At 45.6% G+C, this 25,506-nt stretch overlaps 1 protein-coding gene across 3 annotated transcripts in view; it reads right to left on the bottom strand.

The window, feature by feature from the left end:
- Window positions 1–25,506, bottom strand: part of NAV2 (neuron navigator 2) — a 394,949-nt gene that overhangs the window by 239,190 nt on the left and 130,253 nt on the right. For all 3 annotated transcript variants that reach the window (XM_044919653.1, XM_044919654.1, XM_044919651.1), the window contains exons 3-4: window positions 22,943–22,995; window positions 383–455 (exon numbers count right to left, since the gene is read on the bottom strand). In XM_044919653.1, coding sequence (XP_044775588.1) covers window positions 383–455; window positions 22,943–22,995 — 126 coding nt within the window. The remainder of the gene's footprint in view (window positions 1–382; window positions 456–22,942; window positions 22,996–25,506) is intronic.

Genomic DNA, 25,506 nt, shown 5'->3' on the forward strand with positions numbered 1-25,506 from the left:
GCTGTGGCTAAGTGTTCTCTCTCCCACAGATAAGGCCCGGCTTGATGATTAACTGAATTGCTAGCCAGGTGAATCAAATCAGCATTGTTTGATTAAGCCCTCCTCCAGAGAAGCAGCCCCATCTCCAGTACTCCCTCCTCGGTGTCTAGCAGACATTGGCCGGCATGGTTGAATCTACATTCCTGAAGTGACATTTTAGGTGTCAAAAAGTTGGCATCCTCAAGTCTACACAGGCCTTGAGCTGCCTCAAAACCAGGAGGAAAACAAATTCAGAAGCACGCACCCAGCACCCTGGGCTTAACTGTATTAAAGTCAACAGTAGGTAACAGGTGGGCATTTCTAACCATGAAAAGGCAGCTTCATGACAAGGGCTCTGACTCACCTTCTGCAGACAGTCCCTGGATGTTTATTCCCTTCGCTGCCAGGAAATTCAAGCAGGCATCTATGTTTTCAATCTAGGGAAAAAAAAAAAACAACAACGACATACACTCAGTTTTCAGCCTTCTCCAGAGCCATCTTTTATCAGGAACAAAGGGCGATGTCAGAGAGAGGGTTCACTGTGCATTTGCTAAGGTTCGCAACGAGGAGAACGACGTGCAAGCAGCAGGTGGATGGGTGGATGGGTGCAGGTCAGGACTCTTTGTCTGTACTTGCATAAGCACAAGTTACCTAATATCCCAAACACACAATTCCAGAAGTCGAGGCCCTGGCTTGCTCATGGCTGCCAAAAATAACCAGAGTGGAATGAGAGCGCCTATGTGCAGCACTGTCCCTAGAGCTACCCTGAAAATTTGAGCAGCTGGGGACGAAGGGACAGTAGACCCACCCGTCCGCCAGCAGCTGGGAGAGAGTTCCAGCACCAGGGAGGCATGCCGGCCAATGTGCAAACAGTGAATGGAGTTTCAGCAGGGCTCTGGGCCACGCTTACTCACGAGAGTCTCAGGACGGCAGGCATTGCCGATGATGAGGGAGGGCTGCGACCGCAGTGAGCCCCTCTGTTCTCTGTGACAAGAAGGAACCCACCTGCCAGAGTCTGGGAGGCCTCCCAGGCTTGCCAGGGCTGATGCCACGGCCAAGGGCAAACAAACGTCCAGCCCTCGGGAAAGAACAATTAGGTCATTCCCAAAGGTCTGATTTGACTTCACTTGTCAGGGCTAATGATTTTTTGGTCTACAGGAAAATGTTCAGGCTCAATTAATGTCAATGGTGACCATAAATAAAAGAAACTGCTTTTGACTTGGCACAAGGATCTTTGAATTTCACACAGTTTGCATTTCACAGTGGAAGACGCCCCCTACCCCCCACCCGACTTCCTACGCTCCTACGCTCCGTCAGCATTCTTATACATTCAAACGGGTGTTTAACCCATAGGGTTTATCTTGAATAAATGACTGTTTTTCAGTGTCCATGTGACTGTTCTCCTTCCCCCCTCCCCAAGTGATCTTTCTGAAGGCGACTTCATAGCCACGGAGTGATACATCTACAGTGTAAGAGCTCTAATTTAAGTAGAGTCTGGCTCCAAGGCAGTCTTCCTGAAATGCATGTCCTTCTTGCCCCATGTCTGGCATTTTCCTTCTCTGTTCCCAGTCTTCAGACCTTCCAAACACGAAATTAAGCTACGGGGGCAGCTGAATAAAACTGCACTCTTCTCAGACTCCACTCCACCCTGAGCCCGAGGCTGTTCCTTCCTTGCACTTTTTAGCACGGTTTCCCATCTCTCTCCCAGCCTCCAGTTCACCCTCAAAGATCCTCGTCTGGGAGACTTTTTTTTTTTCATCTCTAGGAAAAGGGGCAAAATGCAATTTCCTGCAAACTAAATAAATGCTGATGTTATGGGTTATGCCTGCCACCATTGCAGAAAATCGTTTCTTATAAAGGGGGAGGGAAAGCGAGATTGCTTTTAACCCTTCCTTCCAAGCCAGAAGGACTGACGATGACAAGCAGGTGCCACCATCATGGAGGGTGGGGGCGGGGGCGGTGAGATAGAAGGAAGAGAATGGCGGGGAGGGGCCCTGTGGAAGGTGTTTTGAAGCAATCTGCTTACATTTTATGTAATCAAAATTAGATCTCTAAATGCTATTTCCCCGTTACAAAATCCCGCTTTTGAGAAAAGTATCAGTCCTCATTTCCGCAACTGTAAACAGTGGTAATGTACCAAAAGCACACAAAAGGATCTGCTGCCCCCACCGAGAGGCACTAATATTTAAATCATGACAAAATTACAAAATTCTGCGACCCCTTTTTCCTTTGAAAAATCCTATCCTGCTTTTCCAGTGTATCTTGCACATGGCTGATAAGTGAGGTTTTGGCAATTATGTCCCCGTGAGAATTGAGATAAAGAAAAAGCCGACCGCCCAGGAATCTGTTAATGTAAAATCAGAAATAGTACACTTGGTATCTACCCTGGCAAGCGTCATGGAGGTGTGCTGACGTGGGTAGGTTAAGTTTTTTCAACAACAGAGCAGTAGCGTAGCATTGATTTAAAAAAAAAAAAAAAAAAAAGACACCCACCAACGTAATCAAGAAAAGCACTGCTTGCTCTACTACAACATTGTAACTCTATAGATATTTCCTTCCAAGGAACATAAAACACATTTACTTGGCACATTCATGGAGCATTCAATGCATAAAGTATCTTTTTTTTTTTTTTAAGATTTTATTTATTTGAGAGAGAGAATGAGAGAGAGGATGAGAGGGAAGAGGGTCAGAGGGAGAAGCAGACTCCCCGCTGAGCAGGGAGCCCGATGCGGGACTCGATCCAGGGACTCCAGGATCATGACCTGAGCCGAAGGCAGTTGCTTAACCAACTGAGCCACCCAGGCTCCCTGCATAAAGTATCATTTAAAGTACATGGTAATTTCTTCCTGCAAGGCTAGCCCTTGGTTCATTTCAATTCGGCCATCTACTGGGCTTTCTTTTAATGTTAAATTCTATTAAAGGAATGAATAATTATAAATAGGTTACCTGGATGACTTCTTCCTCCTGTTGCTTTTTTATTTTTTTTTTTATCTTTTTTTTGACAGAGAGCGAGACAGCGAGAGAGGGAACACAAGCAGGGGGAGTGGGAGAGGGAGAAGCAGGCTTCCTGCTGAGCAGGGAGCCCGATGCGGGGCTCGATCCCAGGGTCCTGAGATCACAATCTCCCGAGCCACCCAGGTGCCCCTCCTGTGTCTTTTTTAAATCCCTATCATTCTTTCAAAGAATTTCAAGATCAGTTCTCCACAGGACAGGGACAGTGCAGGAGAAGGGGTAATAATGTTGCCACGCCCAAGGGACATCTGGCAACACTCTGTGTTCTCACAATGTGGGGAATGCCACTAACATCTAGTGGGTAGAGGCCAAGGATGTTGCTGAACATCCTACAGTGCATATAACGATGAAAAAATCCCACCCAAAGGGTCAATAGTACCAAGCCTGAGAAACCTGTGATTCTTTTTATCAATCAATATAATTGGGTAGATGCCTGCTGTGTTGCAGACACTGTGCTGGATTCTTCTGACCATGTTGGAGCAGAGTCCTCCTCCCTGTGCAGGAGCCCACACTTCCATAACCTTTCTCTCTTGGGTCCACACACCCCAACTCCCAGCCATGTCAGGGAAAATCAGAGCATATAGGACAAAGGAAGCATCGGGACCTTCCTTCATTAGGTGGAGAGAGAAGGCCTAGGGGCACCAAGAATGCTTTCTCCTAAAGAGGAGATAAAGCAGGGAGCAGTATCTGGATGGTTGGGTTGCACTCCTGGAGTATGTTAAAACTAAAAATAAGAACTTGGGTCATCATTTAAAAGACAATTCATAAGCCCATCAAGCGCCTTGAATTTTTTTTCCCTCTACTATGATTTCTCTGCTTAAAGGAGTTCAAAAAACATTCCTCAAGCCTCAAATCCACTCTTTAATAATGTTCCGTTAAGGTTAAAAATCACTCCTGACAAGGCTGCTGAGACCCACGCTCTTTTCATCTGCACCCCGGGAAGAGAGCAGGGCTGGGAAGCAGAATAGGGTCAGATGTGGATTCCAACCTCCTGGCTTCACTTGGAATGAGATCAGAAGGGGAGAATGTTTCTTTGATCCAGCCTGTCTTGTGACTGAAATTCACCTTAAGGTTTTCTTCCAAGTACCATACAGGTAAACAACCAGTTCCTCCCCCTGCACCGCTGAAACTGCAAACTGCCACCACACTGGGTGAGGGGACTGGCCTGGGCACTCATTACAGCACAAGGATGTCCTCGTGCCCATTGTTAATGAGCCCTGTGGCTCATGTGCTCTCCAGACACAGAGTGCGAGAGGCGGATCTGATTAAAGCTGGGAATGCAGAGTGATGGGAAAGGCAAAGTATGTAAATACGACCAAAGTCGTTCATTAACACATAGCAGCCAATATAAACTACTTTCCAAAATTAGCTGGCAAAAATCTGTGCAAAGCCTGACATTCCAATGTTGCCGAGGGGGGCGGGAGCCGCACTTCGAGCCGGGGGAGAAGGCTGTTGGAGTTGTTGCTGCCATAGAAATGGGTCCGAGAGCTCTGGGAAGGAGTTCCTGGAGTTTTAGCTGGGCTGGAGGTAGAAAGCCCAGAAGTGGGACCAGAACGTGGCTTGCAGACCCTGGGAGCAGGACGGGGCTGGCTGCAGGCGTGCATGGAGGCAGGGGACAAACCAAGACCAAGACGCACTTGCGCAGCCTTCCCTTTGGGGCCACACATGGCCTCCGCCATGTGCCATCCGTGACGATCCAGGAGAGAAAGGCTACAGTGGAGGCTCCCTCCAGTCTCAGCCGGGATCTCCATCACAAAGTTGGATAGTTGCCTCAGCAATCTCTGAACTTGGGACTTGCAGGGCAACTTCCGCAGACTGTGTGTGTTGTAGTCTTTGCTTCCCGAGTCCAAGAGCACATCTCCACTCAGGATAACCAGGGAGCAAGGAAAATCAAAACAAATGCCAAACAACTGGAAAGAGAAGGGGGAGGGATGGGAGGCAAATGGAAAACTTCACATTTCAACCATGATTAAGGCTGGACTGGGTCTCATGATAAAGTAAAATATGCAAACCTCGGAAGAACACTGCATATCTCCTCTGTAGCTTAGAGACTGATCAAATACCATCTGTTGTGGCAGTTGTCATGGCAGCATTTTTCTCTGAATACCAGGGTAGCTGAGTGCAAAGCGCATGAAAATGATTAATGCAAACGAAGACCATCTCTCTGGGCACTACCTGGCCCAAGGCGAAGATGGGGCTCCGGGCGTGCAGGTAAATGGGGCACTAGTTTTCATGAGTTAAGGGTTTCTCACTGGGCCCCTTGGAGATCTCCATCCTGGGGGGAGAGGCAAACAGCTGTTGCATTAAAGTCAGGCATGCTTACAGCCATTTTTTAAAAGTCATGAAATACCCAGAGCCTAGGGAATAGTAGACCGGGACCCCAGACAAGGCTGAGTAAGAACTTGGAAGTTCTGGGCACTTTAAAAGCACAATGCAGCTTCTCCAGGAGCTCATACATCAGCTCAAACAACTTCCTTCCAGGAGTGTGAACCTCACACCTGATGCTGCTACTTGTCAACAAAAATAATCATTCATCCATTCATTATCCATTCCTTGACCCCTACCTACTGAACACCTAATTGGGTATACAGTGGTGAGTAATCCCTGACCTCACAGCAGGGGACAGTTTAGCATAGAGAACTGGGCATTAAGTCAATAATGCACAAGGAAGTACAGACGACATCTGTCATGCACTAGAAGACCTCATCTAGCCAGAGGATTGGGGAGGGGGGTTGGATTAAAAAAAAAAAATTTTTTTAAGAAAAGGTTTTTTTTAAAGATTTTATTTACTTATTTGCCAGAGAGCGAGAGAGAGAGAGAGAAAGACAGCAAGCACAAGCAGGGGGAGTGGCAGGCAGAGGGAGAAGCAGGCTCCCCCCTGAGCAAGGAGCTCGATGCTGGACTCGATCCCAGGACCCTGAGATCATGACCTGAGCCGAAGGCAGATGCTTACCCGACTGAGCCATCCAGGTGCCCCCGAATAAAAATTTCCTAAGGAAGAGATAGCATGTAGGTTCAAAGAGACAGGGCTTTTTGTCCATCTGCTCACTGATGCAGCCCCAGGCACCTAGAATAGTGAGCAGCACATCAGAGATACTCAAGATTTGCTGACTGAAGGGGAATTTGAGCTGAGACCTAAGAGTTAGCTGGACACTGAGAGTGGGGAGACAAACTATACCAAACCTAGTAAACCTAAGGCTTAAGAGATTCCATGCAGGATGCTGCATACCACGTTCTGGTAACCAAAAGAGAATCAAAATGGCTGGAGGCCAGCAGGCAGGGGAGAAGAGCTAGGAGACAGGACACTGAGCAAGAGTAGAGGGCTGGCCGCACAGGGCCACATTCAAGAGCTCGCAGGAGAGAGAAGACAGGGGTTTTCCCAAATCTTAGGGAAGCCTTGAACTGTACTATCTCCCCAACCATTACTGGGGCAATAGCAGCCAGGCCAAGCCCTTCCAGTCTGAAAGCTTGAGGATGGGCTATTTTGTGTCTAGGATGGCTCAACCAGTGTCCTTGAAGTGGGAGCTTCAGTGACACCTGGGCTGGGCATGGAGACAGGGAGGGATGGGAAGGGGAGGTCAGCATCTGTGGTCACACGTACTAGGAAGGTCGGCTTCCTAACCAACAGGCCTCCATGCCTTTCGGACACTCCTTTCCTCTGCCCCTTTCCAAAAATAAAAATAGAAAAGAGGAAGAGAAAAAAAAAAAAGGAAATCCAATCATGAAACCAAACCAAAAAGCAAAATGAACTTTGGGGAAATGCTTCTCCTAAATGCCTGTCTCCATCTGCGTTGTCTCTTTCCTCTGCAATCCTAGGTCATGACCTGATGCAGGATTTGTCCAGCTGAATTTTATTTGGACACCTCTATCAGTGCTGGAGCCCAGCATCATCCCATAATCACATGGCTCAGGGGCCACAGTGTGGTCCTGGAGACACAGTCCCATGGGACTGAGCTGGTGGGGTTTGGCCATTATGATTTTCATTTTCGGAGACCCCAGAAATGAGGGAACTATATGGTGGCACTTCTAATTCTCTTAGGTGGGGAGATATTCAAGAGCATCTCCCCCTGTGAACCCTGAAATTGCCGCTTGTTTGGCTGATGCCTGTAGCCATCCTAGCCCAAAAGCAGAAGGGGCTCCACCCCTTATGTCCCATCTTTGGCCATTCAGCACATCAGCTCTAGCTTTCTTGGCAGCTTTGAAATAGAAAGTTGAAGAATGTAGGACTCGGGCTAGATGGGGCTTCAGTCTGTTTCTCTTGCTGCTTTAATGCCTTGCCCAGATCCTTCCTTTAATTTGGCAATGTTATCCATCTTATTGTATATAATATAACTTCAGCTTTCCAAGATGTTGTCAAGAGTTCCTTAAAAAAAAAAAAAAAAGGCTTTATAGGAGTCTCTCTGCTGTTACAGCAAATGGGTAAGTCCATATGGATAAAAAAATTCTCTCTAGAGAAGAAAAAAAAAATTGAAAACAAGAATCTTAAATTCCTCCAGTGACTATCTTTCTCCACTTTGCTTCCAAATGCTTAGAATTCTTCATTTTCCTATTATGTTCTGACTTCTCAATTTTTCCCTCGAGACAAAGAGAAATCTGGAAAGGGAGGTGTAGCTAAAGTTCTAGAAATCAGTCCTGACTCTGGCGGCTCCCATAATGAACCCTTAGAGTTGAGCTCTGCGAGTGTCCCCAGGTAGAGAGGAGGGGGACAGTTCCACGGGGGATCAGCACGGTCGGAAAGGCCCAGCGGCTGCCCCCATGCACGTTCGTCCAGTGTACCATTGCTAACATCATCTCCCCACTCCAGTTTCACAGTCATGCTGCCTCGCTTCGTAGTCCTCCCCACAGAGGGACTGTTCCAAGGTGAGGCCTCCAAGTTAGGAGCTGGACACAAATGCTAGAGGGTAGTGACTGGAGCTAAGGAGTGGTATTTAGGGACATAACACAGGCTTTGGAGTCAGACAAATCTGGGTTCCAATCCTGATTCTGCCGTTGACGAAATGAGGAGGAAACTAAGTTTCCTCAGTGGCCTGACCTGTCGAATGGGCACACTGCAACACCTGTGTCACAGGGTGGGGCTGTGTGGTCATTCTGAGAGAGGAGGTACGTGTGGTGCTCAGTAAGTGCCTCGTAACTGGCAGTGTCTGTCACTATGTTGTAATTTTTGACATGACGTCTCTGGGCTATACTTCTAAAGCCACGATATACCCCAAGCTGTGTCTGGAGTTGGCCCCTGGCAAAGCAGAATTTGACAAGCTTACCTGGGCTGCCTTCCATCTGCCCCTGGCTCTCCCCTCAAGCCCGGCTATCCGGGACTCTGGGTCCTCTCCATCACCTAACGTCCGGCCTCTGTCTCAGCAAGCCCACTCTCGAAAAGACGGCGGTAAACTAATTCACACCAGGGCAGAAGGACTGCTGCTGGCTTCCCCTGGGTTACCTCTCCCACTGGTACCTGTATTCCGTCACAATTATTAGATGACAGTTATCTGTCAGAAGAACCCGGGCTCTGGACTCCTCTGCACTGGATTCTGGTTCCCTCACAGACTATCCACGAGACCCTAGCCAAATGAGTTAACTGCTTCAAGTCTCAACTTCTTCATCTAGAACGCAGGAATGTATAGAACTATCTCAACAGAGGTACTGAGGCAGAGATGGGTTAACCTGGGTCAAGGGTCTGGAAACTTACCTACCAGAGCTTTAAAAGACTCTTCATGCAATTCTATAGTGGCAGAATATTAGAGATCACCGGCCTCTCCAGAAAGTGAAGGATCATTTTGGAGTTTGCGAGACACTCAGAGGCTCACTACATTGCACGACACTCGTATGGTCTCTCTATGAATGGGTTCCTTGTAGCTAGAATTCATTTCAACGCTGTTAGAATCAGTACTCTCTGTCCCAAAAGATGTCTGGTCAAAGTCTCCTTTACTAAGTTACATTAAAAAAACCCTAAGACTGCAGACAAATAGTTTTGTTAAGAGGGAGCAATGATCTTTTGTGGAAAACCCTGGCTTTTCCTACAGAGAAGGGTACAAACTCAGACGCCAACTTCAACAACGAAGTCCTGCCTTCTGGACCTCAAACGTGTGGCTGCCTCTTGAGCCAACAGAGAAGTGCGGTACCGTGGACACGTGCTAGGGAATTTCACTCAGGAACTAAAACTTGGTAGCCTCATTCGTTCTTTGATGAATAATGACTATTTATTCTCTTGCAGCTTCTGCTCCAGGGGAAGGGGAAACAGAGGTGACAAGACAGCGTGGTCCTTCCTCACGTGGCAGACAGCCTTCTACACAAAAGCAGACTTGAAGCAAATATCTCCCCACTAAACATAGATGCCAAACGTGGGAAAGGTTGACTTACACCTATCAACTCACCAACTCAAAAGCCTGACATGGACTCACTATGCTCTTTTCAGTCTGGTTCTTTTTGTATCTTGGCCATATTTACATCCTTAAGCCACAAAGTCTTTAAGAGGCAGAAGAGAAACATAATATAAAACAAAACAGCAGATCCCTGATACACTCCATGAGTGTAGCAAATCCTCCGTTTTGGAAGTACCACTAGGATAGGTCATTTTACCCACAGAGCAAATACATATACAGGAAGAGTGTAACGGGACCCTTTGCAGATGAAGGCCAAGAGTCAGACATGCTCCCCAGTTTGGTGGCCAGTTCCCTCATACCAGCCTGTGAGTACAGTTTTGTGATTCAGTCAATTCACCATTATCTGTAGCTATGGTTCTTCTGGGCTGCTCTTGAGCGGTCAGCCCATGGATTTTAACCCTGCAATTCCAAGGAAGAACACTGCAAGAAACACCCTGGCAGCATCAATAAGCAGGAAAGCAAAGCCATGCAGAGTACCTTAATGCGCAGTTCAGAATCCTGCAAGGCTTTGCCCTCCCACTGGTGAAGGCTGGGATGAAGGCATCTGCTCTATCATCCTGTACCTGCAAACATCACCCTGTCGTGTTCTTTTCTGTGGGAGATGGAATTCAAAACTTGCCCTTCCCTTTCCACTCCAATTCCAGATGCTGCTAGCAATTAGTGCATCATTATTATATGCCAGGCACACTCCTAGCACCTTTCATATACATTATCTCAATCTATTTTTTTTTTAAATCTCAAAAAGCTGTTAGTAGATATGGCAACAGAGCACAGCTGGATTCTAGATTGCTGGCAATGATTCATATATAAATGGGGAGATTTTGCAAGTAGTACACAAAATATACCAAGACACTAGATTTGACTAATGGTTTCAAATTCCAGAATTTGTGATCTAAGCAAAAAGCTACATGCCAACCAATCAGAAGTCACATGGTATCAAAAATTAAGAATAATGAATAATTAAAATAATTCTCCACTCTGCTTACTGCCATAGGCAGAATGTCAGAGGCACCAAGTCCGCTGGAAGAAGAGAACAGACTAGACAAGGAAGGTCTCTATTACAGGATATCCTTGAGCTTTCCAAGGCTACAAGATATCTAATGCACCTGGGAAGAAGTAGTGACAATTTTTAACTTGTCATATAATGCTAATCTCTGTTACTATTTCTGTCCTTGTCAAGTATTCAGTTGAACCAGATAAGACTGCAATTTTTTGGAGGTAAAAAATGGTTAAATATTGGCCATTTCATACGATTTTACCTATATTATTAGGAAGATATGCCCCCCCAAAGGCTAAAATTAAACTGTTGGGTGACTATAAAAATAGAGCGCTTTAGAGTTATTCATAAATAAAGCATCAGTACATCTGAAACTCAGAATAAAATCTCTGCAAGTCTCTCTGAAGGGAGTCACAAGACAGAGGGAAAACATCAAGTCAAAGGAAACACCCCATCTGCAGGCTAACCCCTTAAAAGACCCTCTGCTTTAGTTAGAGCTTCCACTGCAGGATCTCCTTAGAGAAGCAGGATGGGGGCCGGAAAAGGCTCTAATTCCCAGTTGATTTCTCTCAAAATCTCCCAGGGAAAGGAACTAGGCATCCTTCACAACAGTGAAGAGAATCCAGGCTGCCTGGATTTCCTCCTCTCGTCTTCCTGCTCCTTCAGAGGAAAGTGTGAGAAAGAAGAGATTTTGCCACCCACTCCCAACAGCTGCATCGTGACTGGAGCCATTACTGAGAGGAAATTTTACCCTCCCAAAGAGAGACGGGATCAGAGTGGATGTCTGTGGATTTCTGAGCTCCTTGGCTATTTTTGGGTAAGGTCCTTGATTTCCCTGAGCCTCAGTTTTCCTTTCAGAAAAATGGGCATAATTATCCCTTTCTCAAAAGCCTTACAGAGACCTTCCAAGAAACTAATTTTTTTTATTGACACGCTTAGAAAACACGAAGCACCGGGATAACTTCTTTTGCATACATTATTATTTCAGTTTATTTTCACCAGTAGATGAGGTAGACCTATCACCATTTTCCAGATGGGGAAAGGGAGGCTCTAAAGTGCCCTTCTAAAACTGCAGTTATTCAATACATGGTAGAGTTGAAATCAGAACACTTAATGGAAAGAGGTTTAAAGCTATGAAGCCCTCTAAAAACATGGACTGTTAACAACCAAATGGCAAGAGCTTCACTACCGTTCCTGACCACACTGTTTGGTCACCTCCCCTACCCTGGGACTTCGGCTGTGTGACCAGGCCAGTCATCAGTCCCTCCAAACCAAATCTCATCTTCATATCAAAAGGACGAAGGACACTTCACAGAGGAGGGAGGTGACTTTCCACACATTCTTTTGTACATGTTTTGTGGGAGTTATTTATGTTTCTTTTCTAGTGTTTCAAACCTTCAGGAGCAGAAATTATTAATAAAAACACTTATGGGCAGTATTTCGAAGTCAAAATGCTCCCCAAACAAGGATCTTTCAAACGCCCATATACCAGGGCTTAGGATCCCTGAGGAAGTTCATGACACTCCTAAGAATACAATAGTTTGGGGATCACAAACCTCAAATGTGTGTAAGGAGCAGGCAGGTAACAAATGAATAACAAAATCTGCACATAAGACAATAGGGAATGGTGGGGAATAGGAAAAACGCAGCCCACATCCATCTCTCAGGGGCAGTTGCTACCTGGGTTTAGCCAATTTTGGCCTGAGGAGTGCCAACCCAGCACTGGCAGATCAAGGAAAGGGAAAGGGAAAAGGAAAGGAAAAAGAAAAGGAAAAAGGAAAGGAAAAAGAAAAGGAAAAAGGAAAGGAAAAAGAAAAGGAAAAAGGAAAGGAAAAAGGAAAGGAAAGGAAAGGAAAAAGGAAAGGAAAGGAAAAAGGAAAGGAAAGGAAAGGAAAGGAAAAAAGAAAGAGAGAGAAAGAAATAAAGAGAGAAAGAAAGAAAAAAAGAAAGAGAAAGAAGAAAAAGCTGGAAGATCAATTTTTATTAAGTACATTGATTTTCATCTAACTATCAGCATCAATTCAGTTTCTTTTTTGTTTTAAAAGGTCTTCTGGGACCTGACCTCAGCTTGTTGGCAACCGTCCTCCTCCCTTCGCTGAGATTGAGCACACAGGCATTCACCTACTGACCAGTCCCCAACACACAGATGCCACAGGCCAACCATGCTTTAACCAAGTGCAAATAGGAAGTCCTTGCTCAGTTTTGCTTCATGGAAAAAAAAAAAAAAACCCAGAAAACAAACACACATACAAAAACACCCCTTTGAAGCTAGCCTGAAACATAAGAACTGCATGAAGACATACGCAAGGTGGGTCCAAGCATGAGGCCCAGATGGCTGTTCTATAAACCACAATCTACATGGTTATAAATCACCAGTTGATCTCTCTTTTAGCTCAAGAAAATGTGTAGCTATTCTCCCTCCACATATCCTCACATTCGCTAAGTTCTTTAACCTTACTGAGCACCACGTTGCCACTTACAGTGCCTCAGTCCCCAGGCAGGTGTGCTGAGCATTTCTTTAGTAAATATTCACCGAGCATCTACCAGGTGCCAGGCCATATGGACAGATGGACAGATGCAACAGCGTCCTCAAAGACGTTATCATCTACTGGGATACAGGCAGTAAAGCACAAGGTGCTAAAGGATTATCGCTTCCATTTTTCAATAGAGGAAACCAAGGGTCACTCAGGTTAAGTGAGCTAGAAGGGACAGAGAACGTGTGTGCAGACTCCAAGACCATGGCCATGGGCACGATTCAGATCTGATCCATTCAGAGCTTACTACCATTTTCAGACAGAGCATCTTAGCCTTTCCAAGAAAGCATAATGACTGGCTCATTCAAAATCCTTAAATTTAAATAAACCCTTTAGAGATACCATTAATTTTTAAAATTTTAAACAACTTTGCAAGCTAATTTATGTTTACATGTATGATTGCACAGGCAGAGCCCTAAAGAGGTTTTTTGTACTTGGCTTAAAGACAACCGTTGGCCAAGTGTGGTCACCAGACCAGCAGCATCAGCATGGCACCCAAGATTTGCTCGTTTAAAAATGCAAATACTCCAGCTCCACCCCAGGCCTCCTGAATCAGCGGCTCTGGGGGTAGGGCCCAGCACTGTTGGGACAAGCCCTCCAGGTGACTCTCCTGCGAGCTCAGGCTGGGGCGGCTCTGCCCTGGGAGGCTTTGCCAAACCAAACACTACTTCCCTCATCAATGAAAATAATCTGCTTGGGGGGGGGGGGGGGGGGGGGGGGTCTTTTCCGCATGCCTTCATAACTAAGTTAAAATATAAAATTGTGAGAGAGAAGATTGGAGAGAATTTCTTGGCTTAGAACAACTCAAGTTTCTTTACACCATTTAAAAATACAAAATACATATTACATATCTGACATAATGAAATTTGACTTGCAACATCACCCCCACTCTCTGGGCAGTTCCTGGACAGTTAGGCCATTAATTGTTTAAGCTCATTCATCTAAGAAACATGAGCACTTCCAATGTACTTAGCCCCATGCCAGGTGCTGGGAATATGGAGATTTTTATTGAACCAAAAGACGAAAAACACGCTATACATACTACAAAGCTTGGATGTTATTAAACAAAATATGATAAACATCTCAAAATGTGTTTAAACGTCATATTAGTTACAAAACAAACCTGCATTAGTTGGGGAACATAGTACCTACTCATAAGTGTAGGTCCGAGAAGAGGTCAGGAGTCCCTGGAGCCCAACTTGTAATTGGCACCTGTGACTCCCATGTCAGCTTAGTGTCTGAAGCCATCACGATATGGCCATGCAGTGCCAGCAACTAAATGTGGGGCTCCGTTCTCCCCCTGCTTCCCTACAGTGACTTGCTTTGAATTTAGCACAAAGGTGGCAAACTCTGTTCTGAAGTCTTCTAACAATGGAAACGGACTTCCAGCCAACTCAGAAACCTGAGGGGCTTGTAGTAGCCAAATGAGCCTCTGCTAGAAACTCAGACAGCAAACTGTCTAATACAGCAAGAATTATTTTGGTTGAATCCCAGAGAGTATTAGTTTCCTGCTTCTGCTGTAACAAGGGACTAAAATTTAGTGGCCTAAAGCAACCTAAAATTCTCTTAGAGTTCCAGAGGAAAATCAGTCTCGGAGAACTACAATAAATGAGTAGGTCAGCTGTATCTGTTCTGGAGGCTCTAGGGGAGAATCGGTTTCCTTCTCTTCTCTAGCTTCTAGAGGCCACCTGCGTGCCTTGGTTCATGGCCCCTTCTAACCTCTTCAGAGCCAGAGAACAGCATCTTCCAGTCTCTTGCCTCCCACTCCCACCCTGCTCCCGTAGTCACATGTCCTCACTCACCTTCTTGCCGACCTGAGAAGGATTCTGGTGATCATACCGGGCCTGCCCAGATAATCCAGGATAATCTTCCTGTCTCAAAACCCTTCACTTAATCACGCCTGCACAGTCCCTTTTATTAGGTAAGACAACATACTCACACAAGTTCCTAAGATTAGTATGTGGACACCTTTGGGGGTCCGCTGTTCAGCCTACCACACTGGGTGCCTACTTTGAGTACGATAAAGCCGTTCAATGCACAATAGTTAGGATATACAGGACTCGTAAGCAGAGATAGGAACAAACATCTAATGTGTTCTCTCCATGAACCAGGACAATACCAGGTGCTTATTATGCCATCGCTCATTCATCCCTGGCAGCAACCCTAGGAGGCAGCTTCTATTACAATCCCCCTTTCACAGAGGAGGGCAGGCTCAGATTTAGGAAACTGCCCAGCACACATGGTCCGGGATGGGAGACCCAGGGCTGCCTGATTCCAATCTTCTTCAAACCAAATCTTCTCATGAAGGAAGGCCTCTCCCCCAGGCTCCGCCCACACCTACAGGAGGGCCAGGATTACAAATGTAATTTTTGTACCTCCATGTCACAGTCCATCTTTTCTCTTCTTTAGTCAGTTTCCTTAGATGTAGAATAGCCTAACAGTTAAGGGAACAGACTTTAGAGCCAGGTTTCCAGGGTTCAAGTCCCAGCTTGTCCCTTCTTTGCTGTGTGACCTCATGCTTGTTACTAACCCTCTCTGTTTCCTCATCTGTGAAATGGGAATAAAGGTCACTGCTCTCATAGGGTTTTATGAAGATAAAATCCATCAATGCAGATGTCTAAAACACTGCCCGGTTAGAAGTATATATGATACATGTTTGCTACTCTTATGTAAGAACACAGACAGAATCTGGGACAAAGGCAATAACCCCAGGCTCTACAGCAGGAGGCTTAAGAGAAGGAGAGATTCTCTAACATGACTCACATTTAGCCCCTGGCAGAGCACAGCAAATGGCAGCAGGGTCTAAGTTCTCCACACCATTCAGTGGAATGAACAAGATCTATTTCTCATTCTACAAGAATAAAAGGAGCTAAAACATGTAAAGCACTTACCACTTATTTTTTTAGATTTTGATTGATTGATTGATTTAGAGAGAGAGAGCCTGAGCATGGGGGAAGGACAGAGGGAGAGAAGCAGACTCCCCGCTGAGCAGGGACCCTGGGATCATGACCTGCACCCAAGGCAGACGCCTAACCAAACTGAGCCACCCAGGCACCCCAAGCACTTACCATTTTTATTATCAATCCTAATAATCTCTGGTGGTTGTAAGGATGCCTAAAAATGCTTACCTCAAGTGACATAAAAGAATTCAATAAACCAAAAGTTAACTGCATGGTCCTATTTGGGTCTTCTAGATAAACCAAGAAAAAAAGGAATTAAAAGAAGGAAAGATACTTCTAGGATAATGCTAAAGAGCTTCCAATAGCCATAAATAAGGATCTGACAAGGTATGTTACAATCCTTCAGTCACATGGATAAGTCGAGGCCAGCTCCTTTCTTGGTCTTTCCATCCATCCATCCATCCACCCAACATTTGTTAAATACCTACTAGATGCCAATCATCTGAGCATATCCTAAGTTAGGATACTCAGGTGAAAGACATGGCATCTCCTTCAAGAAGACAATTCAACAACCACCACAAGGGAGTGCTAGGAGAAATGCAGGCATGGAATACCAGGAGACACAAAAGACAACAGGCACCTAATTATCTCAGTTACTTGAGATAACAATTGACCTGAAGATTAAAGGTCCCATTATCCAGGTGGGACAATCATCAGTTTTTCCAGGCAGTCTGGACAGCGCGTAGCTGTACAAAGACAGGAGTATACAGCCTCTTTGGGGGCACCCAAGTTCCAGTATGCCTGGGGTATGGAGGGTGAGTGGCCGAGCAGCAAGAAATGACGGTAACTGGATCGTGAAGGAACTTCTATTGCGTGCTCAAGAGTATGGAAAGGAAAAGGGGTAGCCCACGATGGTTTAAATAGATGTGACCAAAGAGACAGAGAGCTAGACGTGGATGTTGCCTCCATGTTGAAAGAGATCACTGGCCAAAACATAAGCAGTGGCAATGGATGTGCCATTGAGTGGTAAGTGGTGGATGCTGCATGCTGATCTTGGCCCTGGACTCTTCCTACTTTGCTTTAAATTCTAAGTGGCCTGTGGACTTTTCCTCATTCCTTCTTGGTTCTGTAACATGTGTGTGCCCTTAGGGTGGTGTAAAAATAGGCCCAGGGGCCCAGGGAAGAGGCAACTCAGCTGCCCAAGGATCTCAGACACTCCCTAGGCATGTGGCCTGCTTTCTCTCAGCTGTTGGGAGGGCTCAAGGTCACTGGGCCTGGAAACCTGATTCTGTTGCAGGTGGCCTTCCCTTGGCCCAGGAAGCTCTGTGGAGAACACAGTGGGAGGTACCTGGCGCCAGGGCTGTCCAAGGCCATCTCAAGAGGCTGCCTCTCACTAGGGGTCCCTCCTCATTTTCAGCTCCTGAGGTTCCATCAACAGGTCAACTCAGGCCCTTTCCAGAAATAATCTCCTCTCTTCTGCTGATTCTGCTATATCCACAAATGAAAAATTAGAGTAGGGAATGGGGAGGTGGAGACTATTTTTATTATACCCCTTCTCTGTCATAGAGGTGGACACCATAGGCTCTTAAACTAGATAGACTTGGGTTCGAGTTCTAACTCCACTTCCTAGGTGAGTAATCTGGGACAAAAAAAAGACCTTGTAAAGCCTCAGTCCTCATGTGCAATTTTTTTGGGAGGGGAAAGAAAAGGGATTCTGCTCATGGAATGTAAGTTTGAAAACCACTGCCCGGACCTTGTCTGTGTCTACTTGCAAACTCCTATTGTTTTGGGAACTCAGGAGCTACCATGTCCACGGGGACCTCTGAAAGGACAGGGTGGGGGAGCAGAGCTGTGCGCTAAGCAGCAGGGGCACTGAACTTTGGGTCTGTGGAGCCCTGGGGGACACATGGGCTGGCCTCTGGGATCCACAATCTGCTGAGGTATATGCAAAATTCTGGGGTGTGTGTGATCTGGGGAGGAGAGGGCCTTAGCTTTCCTCAGATTTCCAGAGGGTTTCATGTCCCCAACACATGAACTGTGTGCACAAATCATCATTGTCATAGAAACAGCCATGTATCTGGTGCTGTTCCTATGCTAGGAGCATGGGGGTAATGAGTTCACCTACCTGAAAGGGCTGTTGGGAGGATGGAGGGAAAGGATGACTGGGCAGCACTTAGCCTGGCACCTGGCACCAGGCAAACACTTGACAGGCTCTCACTGTATTTTATCATCTTAATCAGTACTACCCATGATTATCCCTTTCATTGCCTCATTAGTACTATCAAAACTTTATGAGCTATGTGTTATCAACCCCACTTTCCAGAAAAGGAAATAGAGCCTTCAAAAGGTTAAATACTCAGCTCAAGACCACAGAATAGCAGAGAAGGAACTTGAACTCAGGCTGCAAGATTCTCAAGCCCACTTGGCCCTCCGTCTAGAAGCTCTACGGGAAGGGGGTGCCTGGGTGGCTCAGTCTGTTAAGCGTCTGACTCTTGGTTTGACTCTTGGTTTCAGCTCAGGTCATGATCTCAGGGTCGTGAGCTTGAGCCCCACATCGGGCTCCTCACTCAGTGCAGAGTCAGCTTGGCATTCTTTCGCCCTTCCTCTCTCCCCTTTTGCTCCTCCCCCTTGCTTGTACACTCTCTCTCTAAAAATAAATAAATAAAATCTTTAAAATAAAAAATGGAAGCACCAAGGGAAGAAGGCAGAGCTCTTGGAGCGCTCCAGAGGCCCCAGATGACCCCGGGCCTGAGATCAGTGACCAGAGGGATAAACAGGCCTGGGGCTTTCCACTGAAAGAGCCAGCAGGCCTTGCTAACTTTGCACCTCTCCTCATCAACAACAGAAAGCCAAGCCCTGTACAATAATAATGATAAAAAAAGAAAACCGTCCCCTGCAGCAGCCATTCCTAGGCTCCAAAGTGAGGCAATGTCTTGGAGCGCAGGGGTCCGAGGAGAGGCAGTGCCCTCGGGCCAGGCTCCAGGCAATGTTTCTCCTTCCAAACTAATGCATAACTCTGCTGAATACAGCACTTGAAAGCCAAAAAGATGCCCCTGGGTTGCCATGGCAATGCTAAACAGACAAAACATTTTAACCAGCTCTGACGCACACAAACAAAATTATTCAAGGGCCAAATGGATGGCCTGGTGGGTGAGAGGGGGAAGGGAGCATTTCTACAGCTCCATCTCCAAGGCCATTGCCCCCAAAAGTGTGGAGGTCAGCCTGAAACTGCCCAAAGGACTCCTTCAACACAAGCTAAGGCCAGCTGGCTAGGGAAAGGCAAGTCCCTGACATGCCTCTCTGCCTCGTGCCCACAGTCACGGTCCCATACTACAAGGGCCCCCAGAGGGTCACAGTATATGCTGACGGTTCTGGCTTTGCCTCACCCTGGGGACAGCTCTCCACCACGGGGCCCAAAGCAGCGTTGAGAGGGTGGGATGTGCCCATAAGCATGAATGGGCTCACAGACCTTATGGCACTGTGCAGGTAAAAGTCAGAGCAAATAATAAACCCATGAACTACCATTTCCCACCAGGTAGCATTTTCAGTTCCCAGATCCCACGACTGAACTTCCCTCTCCAGGGCTGGATGACCATGGGTATTTTCCTTTAAAAATACTTCAGGGCCCAGTGGGGGGTTGCTCCCCAAAATGCAGTGATCTGGGGAGTGATGATGAATGCAGAAGATTTGTCCTAGACCCGAAGACTGCCATGCCTATGGGGTCTGCTGTATTCTGGGCTCTTCCATGCCCCACTCCTCACCGCAGGAGAGGAGTCTCACCAGATACAGCTTATGGCACCTCGGGAGGATCATAAGCAAATGCTGCAAAACCTTTCTTTGCAGGGTCCCTGACAAGCTTTACTTCACATTTTCCAGGAATGTGAATCGTCTTCCACCCATCATTCCCCTGTGGTGAACCCTCTTGCCTTCCAGACTCACTCCCTAGAAGTTACTCTTAGACCTCCCTCGTTCTCTGGGGCAATGGGCCCCCACTGTGCCATGTGCACAGATGTCTGTGCACACAGCTGCAGTGCTATTCTCTGCACTCCTGCCCACCCATCACGGAGCTCCTGGAGGGCAGGGACGCCATCTTGTTCACCTGAGCATTCACGTGGCCCACCCAGTGGCCAGCACTGGTCAGCACTCTGCAAAGGTTTGCTGATCGATCGGCAGGCTCAAAGGGACAACGCCACACCCATCACGTCTGTGCATCAGTGCCCCTCGGATTTTTCTAGTCCCAATGCCGGAGCTATCTGCTCTCACTTCCCCAGCCTCCTGGAAAGGAACATTTGAAGCAGAGCCCAGAGTGCAGGAATTTGAGACCTGAGCTGCTGAGCAACCTGGTGGATTGGGAGAAGTGTGGGGGCTGGGCCTCCTACCCACAAAAATCAAAGCTCTTGGCCCTACTCACAGATTAGCTGATGGACTGAACTTGCCCCTTGAAAACTGGAACAGCACCCATTCCTCCTGCTCTAAACCAGGATTGCTTTTCTTTTTTTTTTAAGATTTTATTTATTTATTTGACAGAGAGAGATAGCAAGAGCAGGAACACAAGCAGGGGGAGTGGGAGAGGGAGAAGTAGGCTTCCCGCTGAGCAGGGAGCCCGATGTGGGACTCTTTCCCAGGACGCTGGGACCATGACCTGAGCCGAAGGCAGACGCTTAATGACTGAGCCACTCCGGTGCCCCCAGGATTGCCTTTCTTTGGTTCCATTCTTCAAGGCTCCTGAAGAGGCTGTGTTTTCTTAGGGAGTGAGCACATTGACTCTGTTGATTATTTTCAAGGGAGGCACAGTTACCTTCCGAACAGGTGCACTCCCCACGTTCTCACCTCATTGTGGGTCATCTTCCTCTTGCCAACATGGTGCTCCCCACATGTCTTTCTCTCTGTCTCCCCCAAATAGGCAATTTGTAGCAAGCAACAGCAAATCTTTATCATGGGCTGCCCGAAATAAAGCCTAGTTGGGAGCCTAATCTTCTAGAAATCTAGAAATGGTGGCTCACCCACTGTGTTGTATTCCCAAAGTATGCTTCCCATGAGTAGAAATGCATGAGCTCTGTATATGCTCATACAGGTGCGTAAACGCACACACACACACACGGGGGTCCTAGTAGACAGAACAACACCTGTGCTTGTCCAAGAAGGACTTCCTGTGTGCTCTTGGTGAGGTTCCGTCTTATGGATTTGTCACAGTTTGTGATATAGGGCTAACGACAATGGCCCTGTTGTCTTTATCATCTTATTTCCTACCAAATGGAATGACTGTGGTGGAGGTTTTCACATTTTCCTGGCCTCACATCCTGTACGCTGAACTATTCTCTGCTACGTTTACCACCAGACCATGTCTGCCTCCCCGCCCCTAAGCTGGAACTAATTATCACAGACAATTATAGGATTTTATATTCCTGTATTCTTAAAAAAAAAAACCCCACAGGCCATGAAAAAAAAAAAAAGAAAACAATACTTTCACAGCTGAAAGAGTTAGAGAAACCACAAAATTACATTGGTGCCATGGTAGCATTTATAAATAACATTTGGCGTACAGGACTAAATTTGCACCGAAGAATCTGAGGTGGCATTATTATTTTATAATCTTGAAAAGTGGACTTTCACACCGCCAACAGAAAGCGCAGAAAATACAAAAGTGCCAAAGAGAATAAAAGGTTTATTACCTTCCAATGTCAGGTCTCTGTATGCATTATAATGGGCTGGGACAAATGCATCCGTATCTGTCTCAAAGGGAACGACTGCATCTCTTTCATGTGAAGATATGACTGCCTGTGTAAAATGCTTGCACTAAATTAAGTCTTCTATCTTCCAAATTTTCTCAATTATTAATACTCTAGACAGCTGCCGTCGTAGCGCTAGCAAAAATAGCAGCCAAGCTTTTGAGAAGTCAAAGCAGCCATGAAATTCTGCATGGGGACTTTCCTACGGAAGGAGGGGTTGCTCTCTCAATCAAACAAAAAGAAACAAAATCCCCAGTGAAATGACCAAAAAAAAAGAGAAACTTGTTTCACAATGTAAACTGAAGAAGGACTCCCCACCACCCATACTCCTCTTCAGAATAAAAAAATGTGTCTTTATGCATGCAAAAGAAATTGGGCTGAAAAGGTTATCTGTCCAACTCACTGGGGTAACAAACACTTGGAAAAACTGAAAGGGAAAACCAAGGAATGCCAATCGCTTTGTTATATTCGGAATGACACTATTAAATGTGTCAACTCAAAGGGAGTATGGGGAGGTCAGAAAAAACAGATTATGCCTTTTTCTTAAGTTTCTGGAAGGAAATTAATGTCCTGCAAAAAAAAAAAAGTTATCCTGAAGTTGCCACATTTGTATTTTAAATGGATAATAGCATCATCTTAACAGTCTGATATATACATACTTGGTGTAAAGATTGTTTGGAAAGCCTTTTGAAGGGAAAAACCAGGTACTCAGAGCATTGCAATTTAATGTTTTCTGAACTAAGCAGTGATCATGAATTTTAATTCAAAGATCATGCACAGGACATACAACATGAACAGATGTTAAAAGATACATTTTTTAAAAAAAACCTTTAATATCAGAGCTTAAGCATATGACACCAGAGAGAATATCGCTTGTCAAGGTTAAGAATGGTCTGGATATGATTATACATTTCACACCTCCTGTCACCATTGTGATTTCACATCATTCTAACCTTTAAAGGCAATCAGACCACATGCCCCGATTTCTGAGCAAGATACCATGACCTCATCCGTGCCTCAGCACCACATACAGAGATCGTAGTGTGTCTTTGAGAAAGCAGAATGAGTCACAATGGTCCAAATTCTCAACAAGTGTATGTTTCCACCAGGTCTGCATAATTTGTTTCTGAAAGAAAGGGCAGTATTTCATGTTCCCTGTCACACCATCTACGTAAAAAATCACGGCCACTTTTTAGTAAATGCCAACAAATGTCAGAGAAGCCGATGGCAGCTACTTGGAAATAGCTGTTAGTTTATTAATATAATCCCCTAGAGGAAAGCTTATGGTGGGAATGTTTTCAAGATGGCCAGTATCATTGAGAGACAGGGCTTCCTTCTCTCACACAAATACTCACACCAGCCGTGTACCACTTACCATTTGTGATCTGTTCTTTGGACAGCCATTGATGTCTTCAATCTTTTCATTTGCTGCAAAAGGAAACACAAGTCAGAAAAATAAACAATCACCCCAGATACTTTGAGTAGTGATGTTCAGGACTCTTGAGGCCAACCAAGTGCTAAGGCCCATCCTGGGGTCTGTCCAATCAGTGCAGCCATGTGAAATGCTGAGACGCAGCTCGCAAGCTTCAGGACTTACTCATCGGGCCGCCGTCCTCCAGGGACAGCTGGGGCAAGGTCGTCAGCATCTAAAGCAGAGACAACTGCACTGACGACAGTCTTGGAGCGATGGGGCATCACAGAAATGTGTGGAGACTGAGAAATAGACCGGGCTGTGATGAGGTTTTAGGCTCTTTGAAAGGCTACTATGACCTCCCCACAGAAGATGGGACGGTTCGGAGTGGATCAGTCCAGCTGTAGCTCCACTCGGCACAAAAGGCATAGATGAAAGCATCTCACCGCATCTTTTTCTTTTTTTTTTTTTAAATTTAATTCCAGTGTAAAGTAGTGTTATATTAGTTTCAGGTGTACAATATAGTGATTCAACACTTCCGTACATCACCTGGTGCTCATCACAGCAAGTGCCCTCCTTAATCCCCATCACCTATTTCCTCCCTACCCCCACCCATCTCCCCTCTGGTGACCATCAGTGTGTTCTCTATAGTTAAGAGTCTGGTTTTTGGTCTCTTGTTTTTTCCCTTTGTTTTTTTCTTAAATTCCACAAGTGAAATCACATGATATTTGTCTTTCTGACTTATTTCGCTTGACATTATATTCTCTAGCTCCACCCACGTCGTTGCAAATGGCAAGACTTCATTCTTTGAATAATATCACACACACACACACACGCACACATATACACATCTTCTTTATCCATTCATGTATCGATAAAGACTTGGGCTGCTTCCAGATCTTGGCTATTATAAATAATGCCGCCATAAAGAGGGGTGCATGTATCCCTTTGAATTAGTGTTTTTGTATTCTTTGTGTAAATACCCAGTAATGGAATTACTAGATCATATGGTAATTCTATTTTTAACTTTTTGAGGACCATCCATACTGTTTTCCCTAATGGCTGCACCAATTTGCATTCCCACCAACAGTGCACAAGTGTTCCTTTTTCTCCAAATCCTCACCAACACTTGTTTCTGGTGTTTTTGATATTAGCCATTCTGACAGGTGTGAGGTGATCTCACTGTGGTTTTGATTTGCATTCCCTGATGAGTTGAGCATCATTTCATGCGTCTCTTGGCGGTCTCACCTCATCTTTAGCCAGAAATGCTAACGTTGCTTAATACCAATAGGATTACTAATAATCCTATTCCCAAAGTGGTAACACACAGAGAAAATGGGAGAGTGAGACTTAAAAGTGGCTCATCCAAGACCACACAGTAAGTCCAAGTTAGGTCTGAAACACACTCTTGGGGTCATAATAGCACCTAGCTCCTTGGAGAAGTGGGAGAAAGAGGTTGTGTTGAATTAACTGGAAATCAATACAAGTGACAAGGAAGAAAGGCCCAGGTGCTCACAGTGAAGTACGGAGGAATCCCTACAAGACACAGCCCAAGTTATCTACGTGGGGTAGAGGGGCTGAGTTTGCCACAGCAGCACCACAAAAACACAATATATGTAGAGGTTAGGGCACTGGCTTTGGAGGCAAAGATACTGCAGTTTGAATCTCAGCTCTATAGCTTCTTAGCTGTGTGAACTTAGCCATATCACTCAATCTCTCTGTGCCAGTTTCTTTGTCTATAAGATGGAGCTAATACTACCTACTTTAGAGGAAGAGTTGTGGGAAATAGATTATAGGATGGCAATGAAATGCTTCGCACCGTGCCTAGCACACAGTGAGTGCTCTATAAATGGCAGCTCTCATTAACCCAGTAATATATATCATCTATGTAAAATACATAAAATATTAATTTCCTTTCTGATGTCTCCATCAGAGTTAAGCCCAGAAACTCAGCTAGGAGTCCATGGTCAAGAACTAAGGATCTGCGTCCTCTGTGAAGCCTTTATAAGCTTCCTTTCCAGTCCCCTGATCTTCCACCCGCAGCCCCCACCCCCGGATGGAAAAAGCACCTTCAGGTCTCTGTTCACTCAGCACCATGTACCTACCTCTACTTTGCTATTAATTATCTAAGGTATAACTCCTTTCCTTGTCTCCCCCACTATGCTGTTTACAGCCTGGCAGACATGCAGATTTGGGTTTTCACATTTGTGTCCTCAGGGCTCAAGAACTGCTTACAAAACGATTAAAAAAAACCAAAACCCTCTTACACAGATTTTAATGAATAGGATGCCAAAAACTTCCATGAAAAGATATTAAAAATCATCTGAAAAGGATAATAGAATCAAAGTGTCCCAAGCCTCTATTTTACACCACCTGAATCTAACTATACCACACCATTACCTCAACTGGGCTTATTTTTTCTCTAGTGTTTCTACCTTGCGAGAGAAGGGAGAAATAAGACACAAGCTAGTGGTAAGAAACTGTTTAAAAATCCAGTCACTATGAGACAGTCTAGTTAGTATACATTC

Source organism: Neomonachus schauinslandi, chromosome 11 (genome assembly GCF_002201575.2).
Source record: "Neomonachus schauinslandi chromosome 11, ASM220157v2, whole genome shotgun sequence".
In the NCBI taxonomy this organism is placed as follows: domain Eukaryota; kingdom Metazoa; phylum Chordata; class Mammalia; order Carnivora; family Phocidae; genus Neomonachus; species Neomonachus schauinslandi.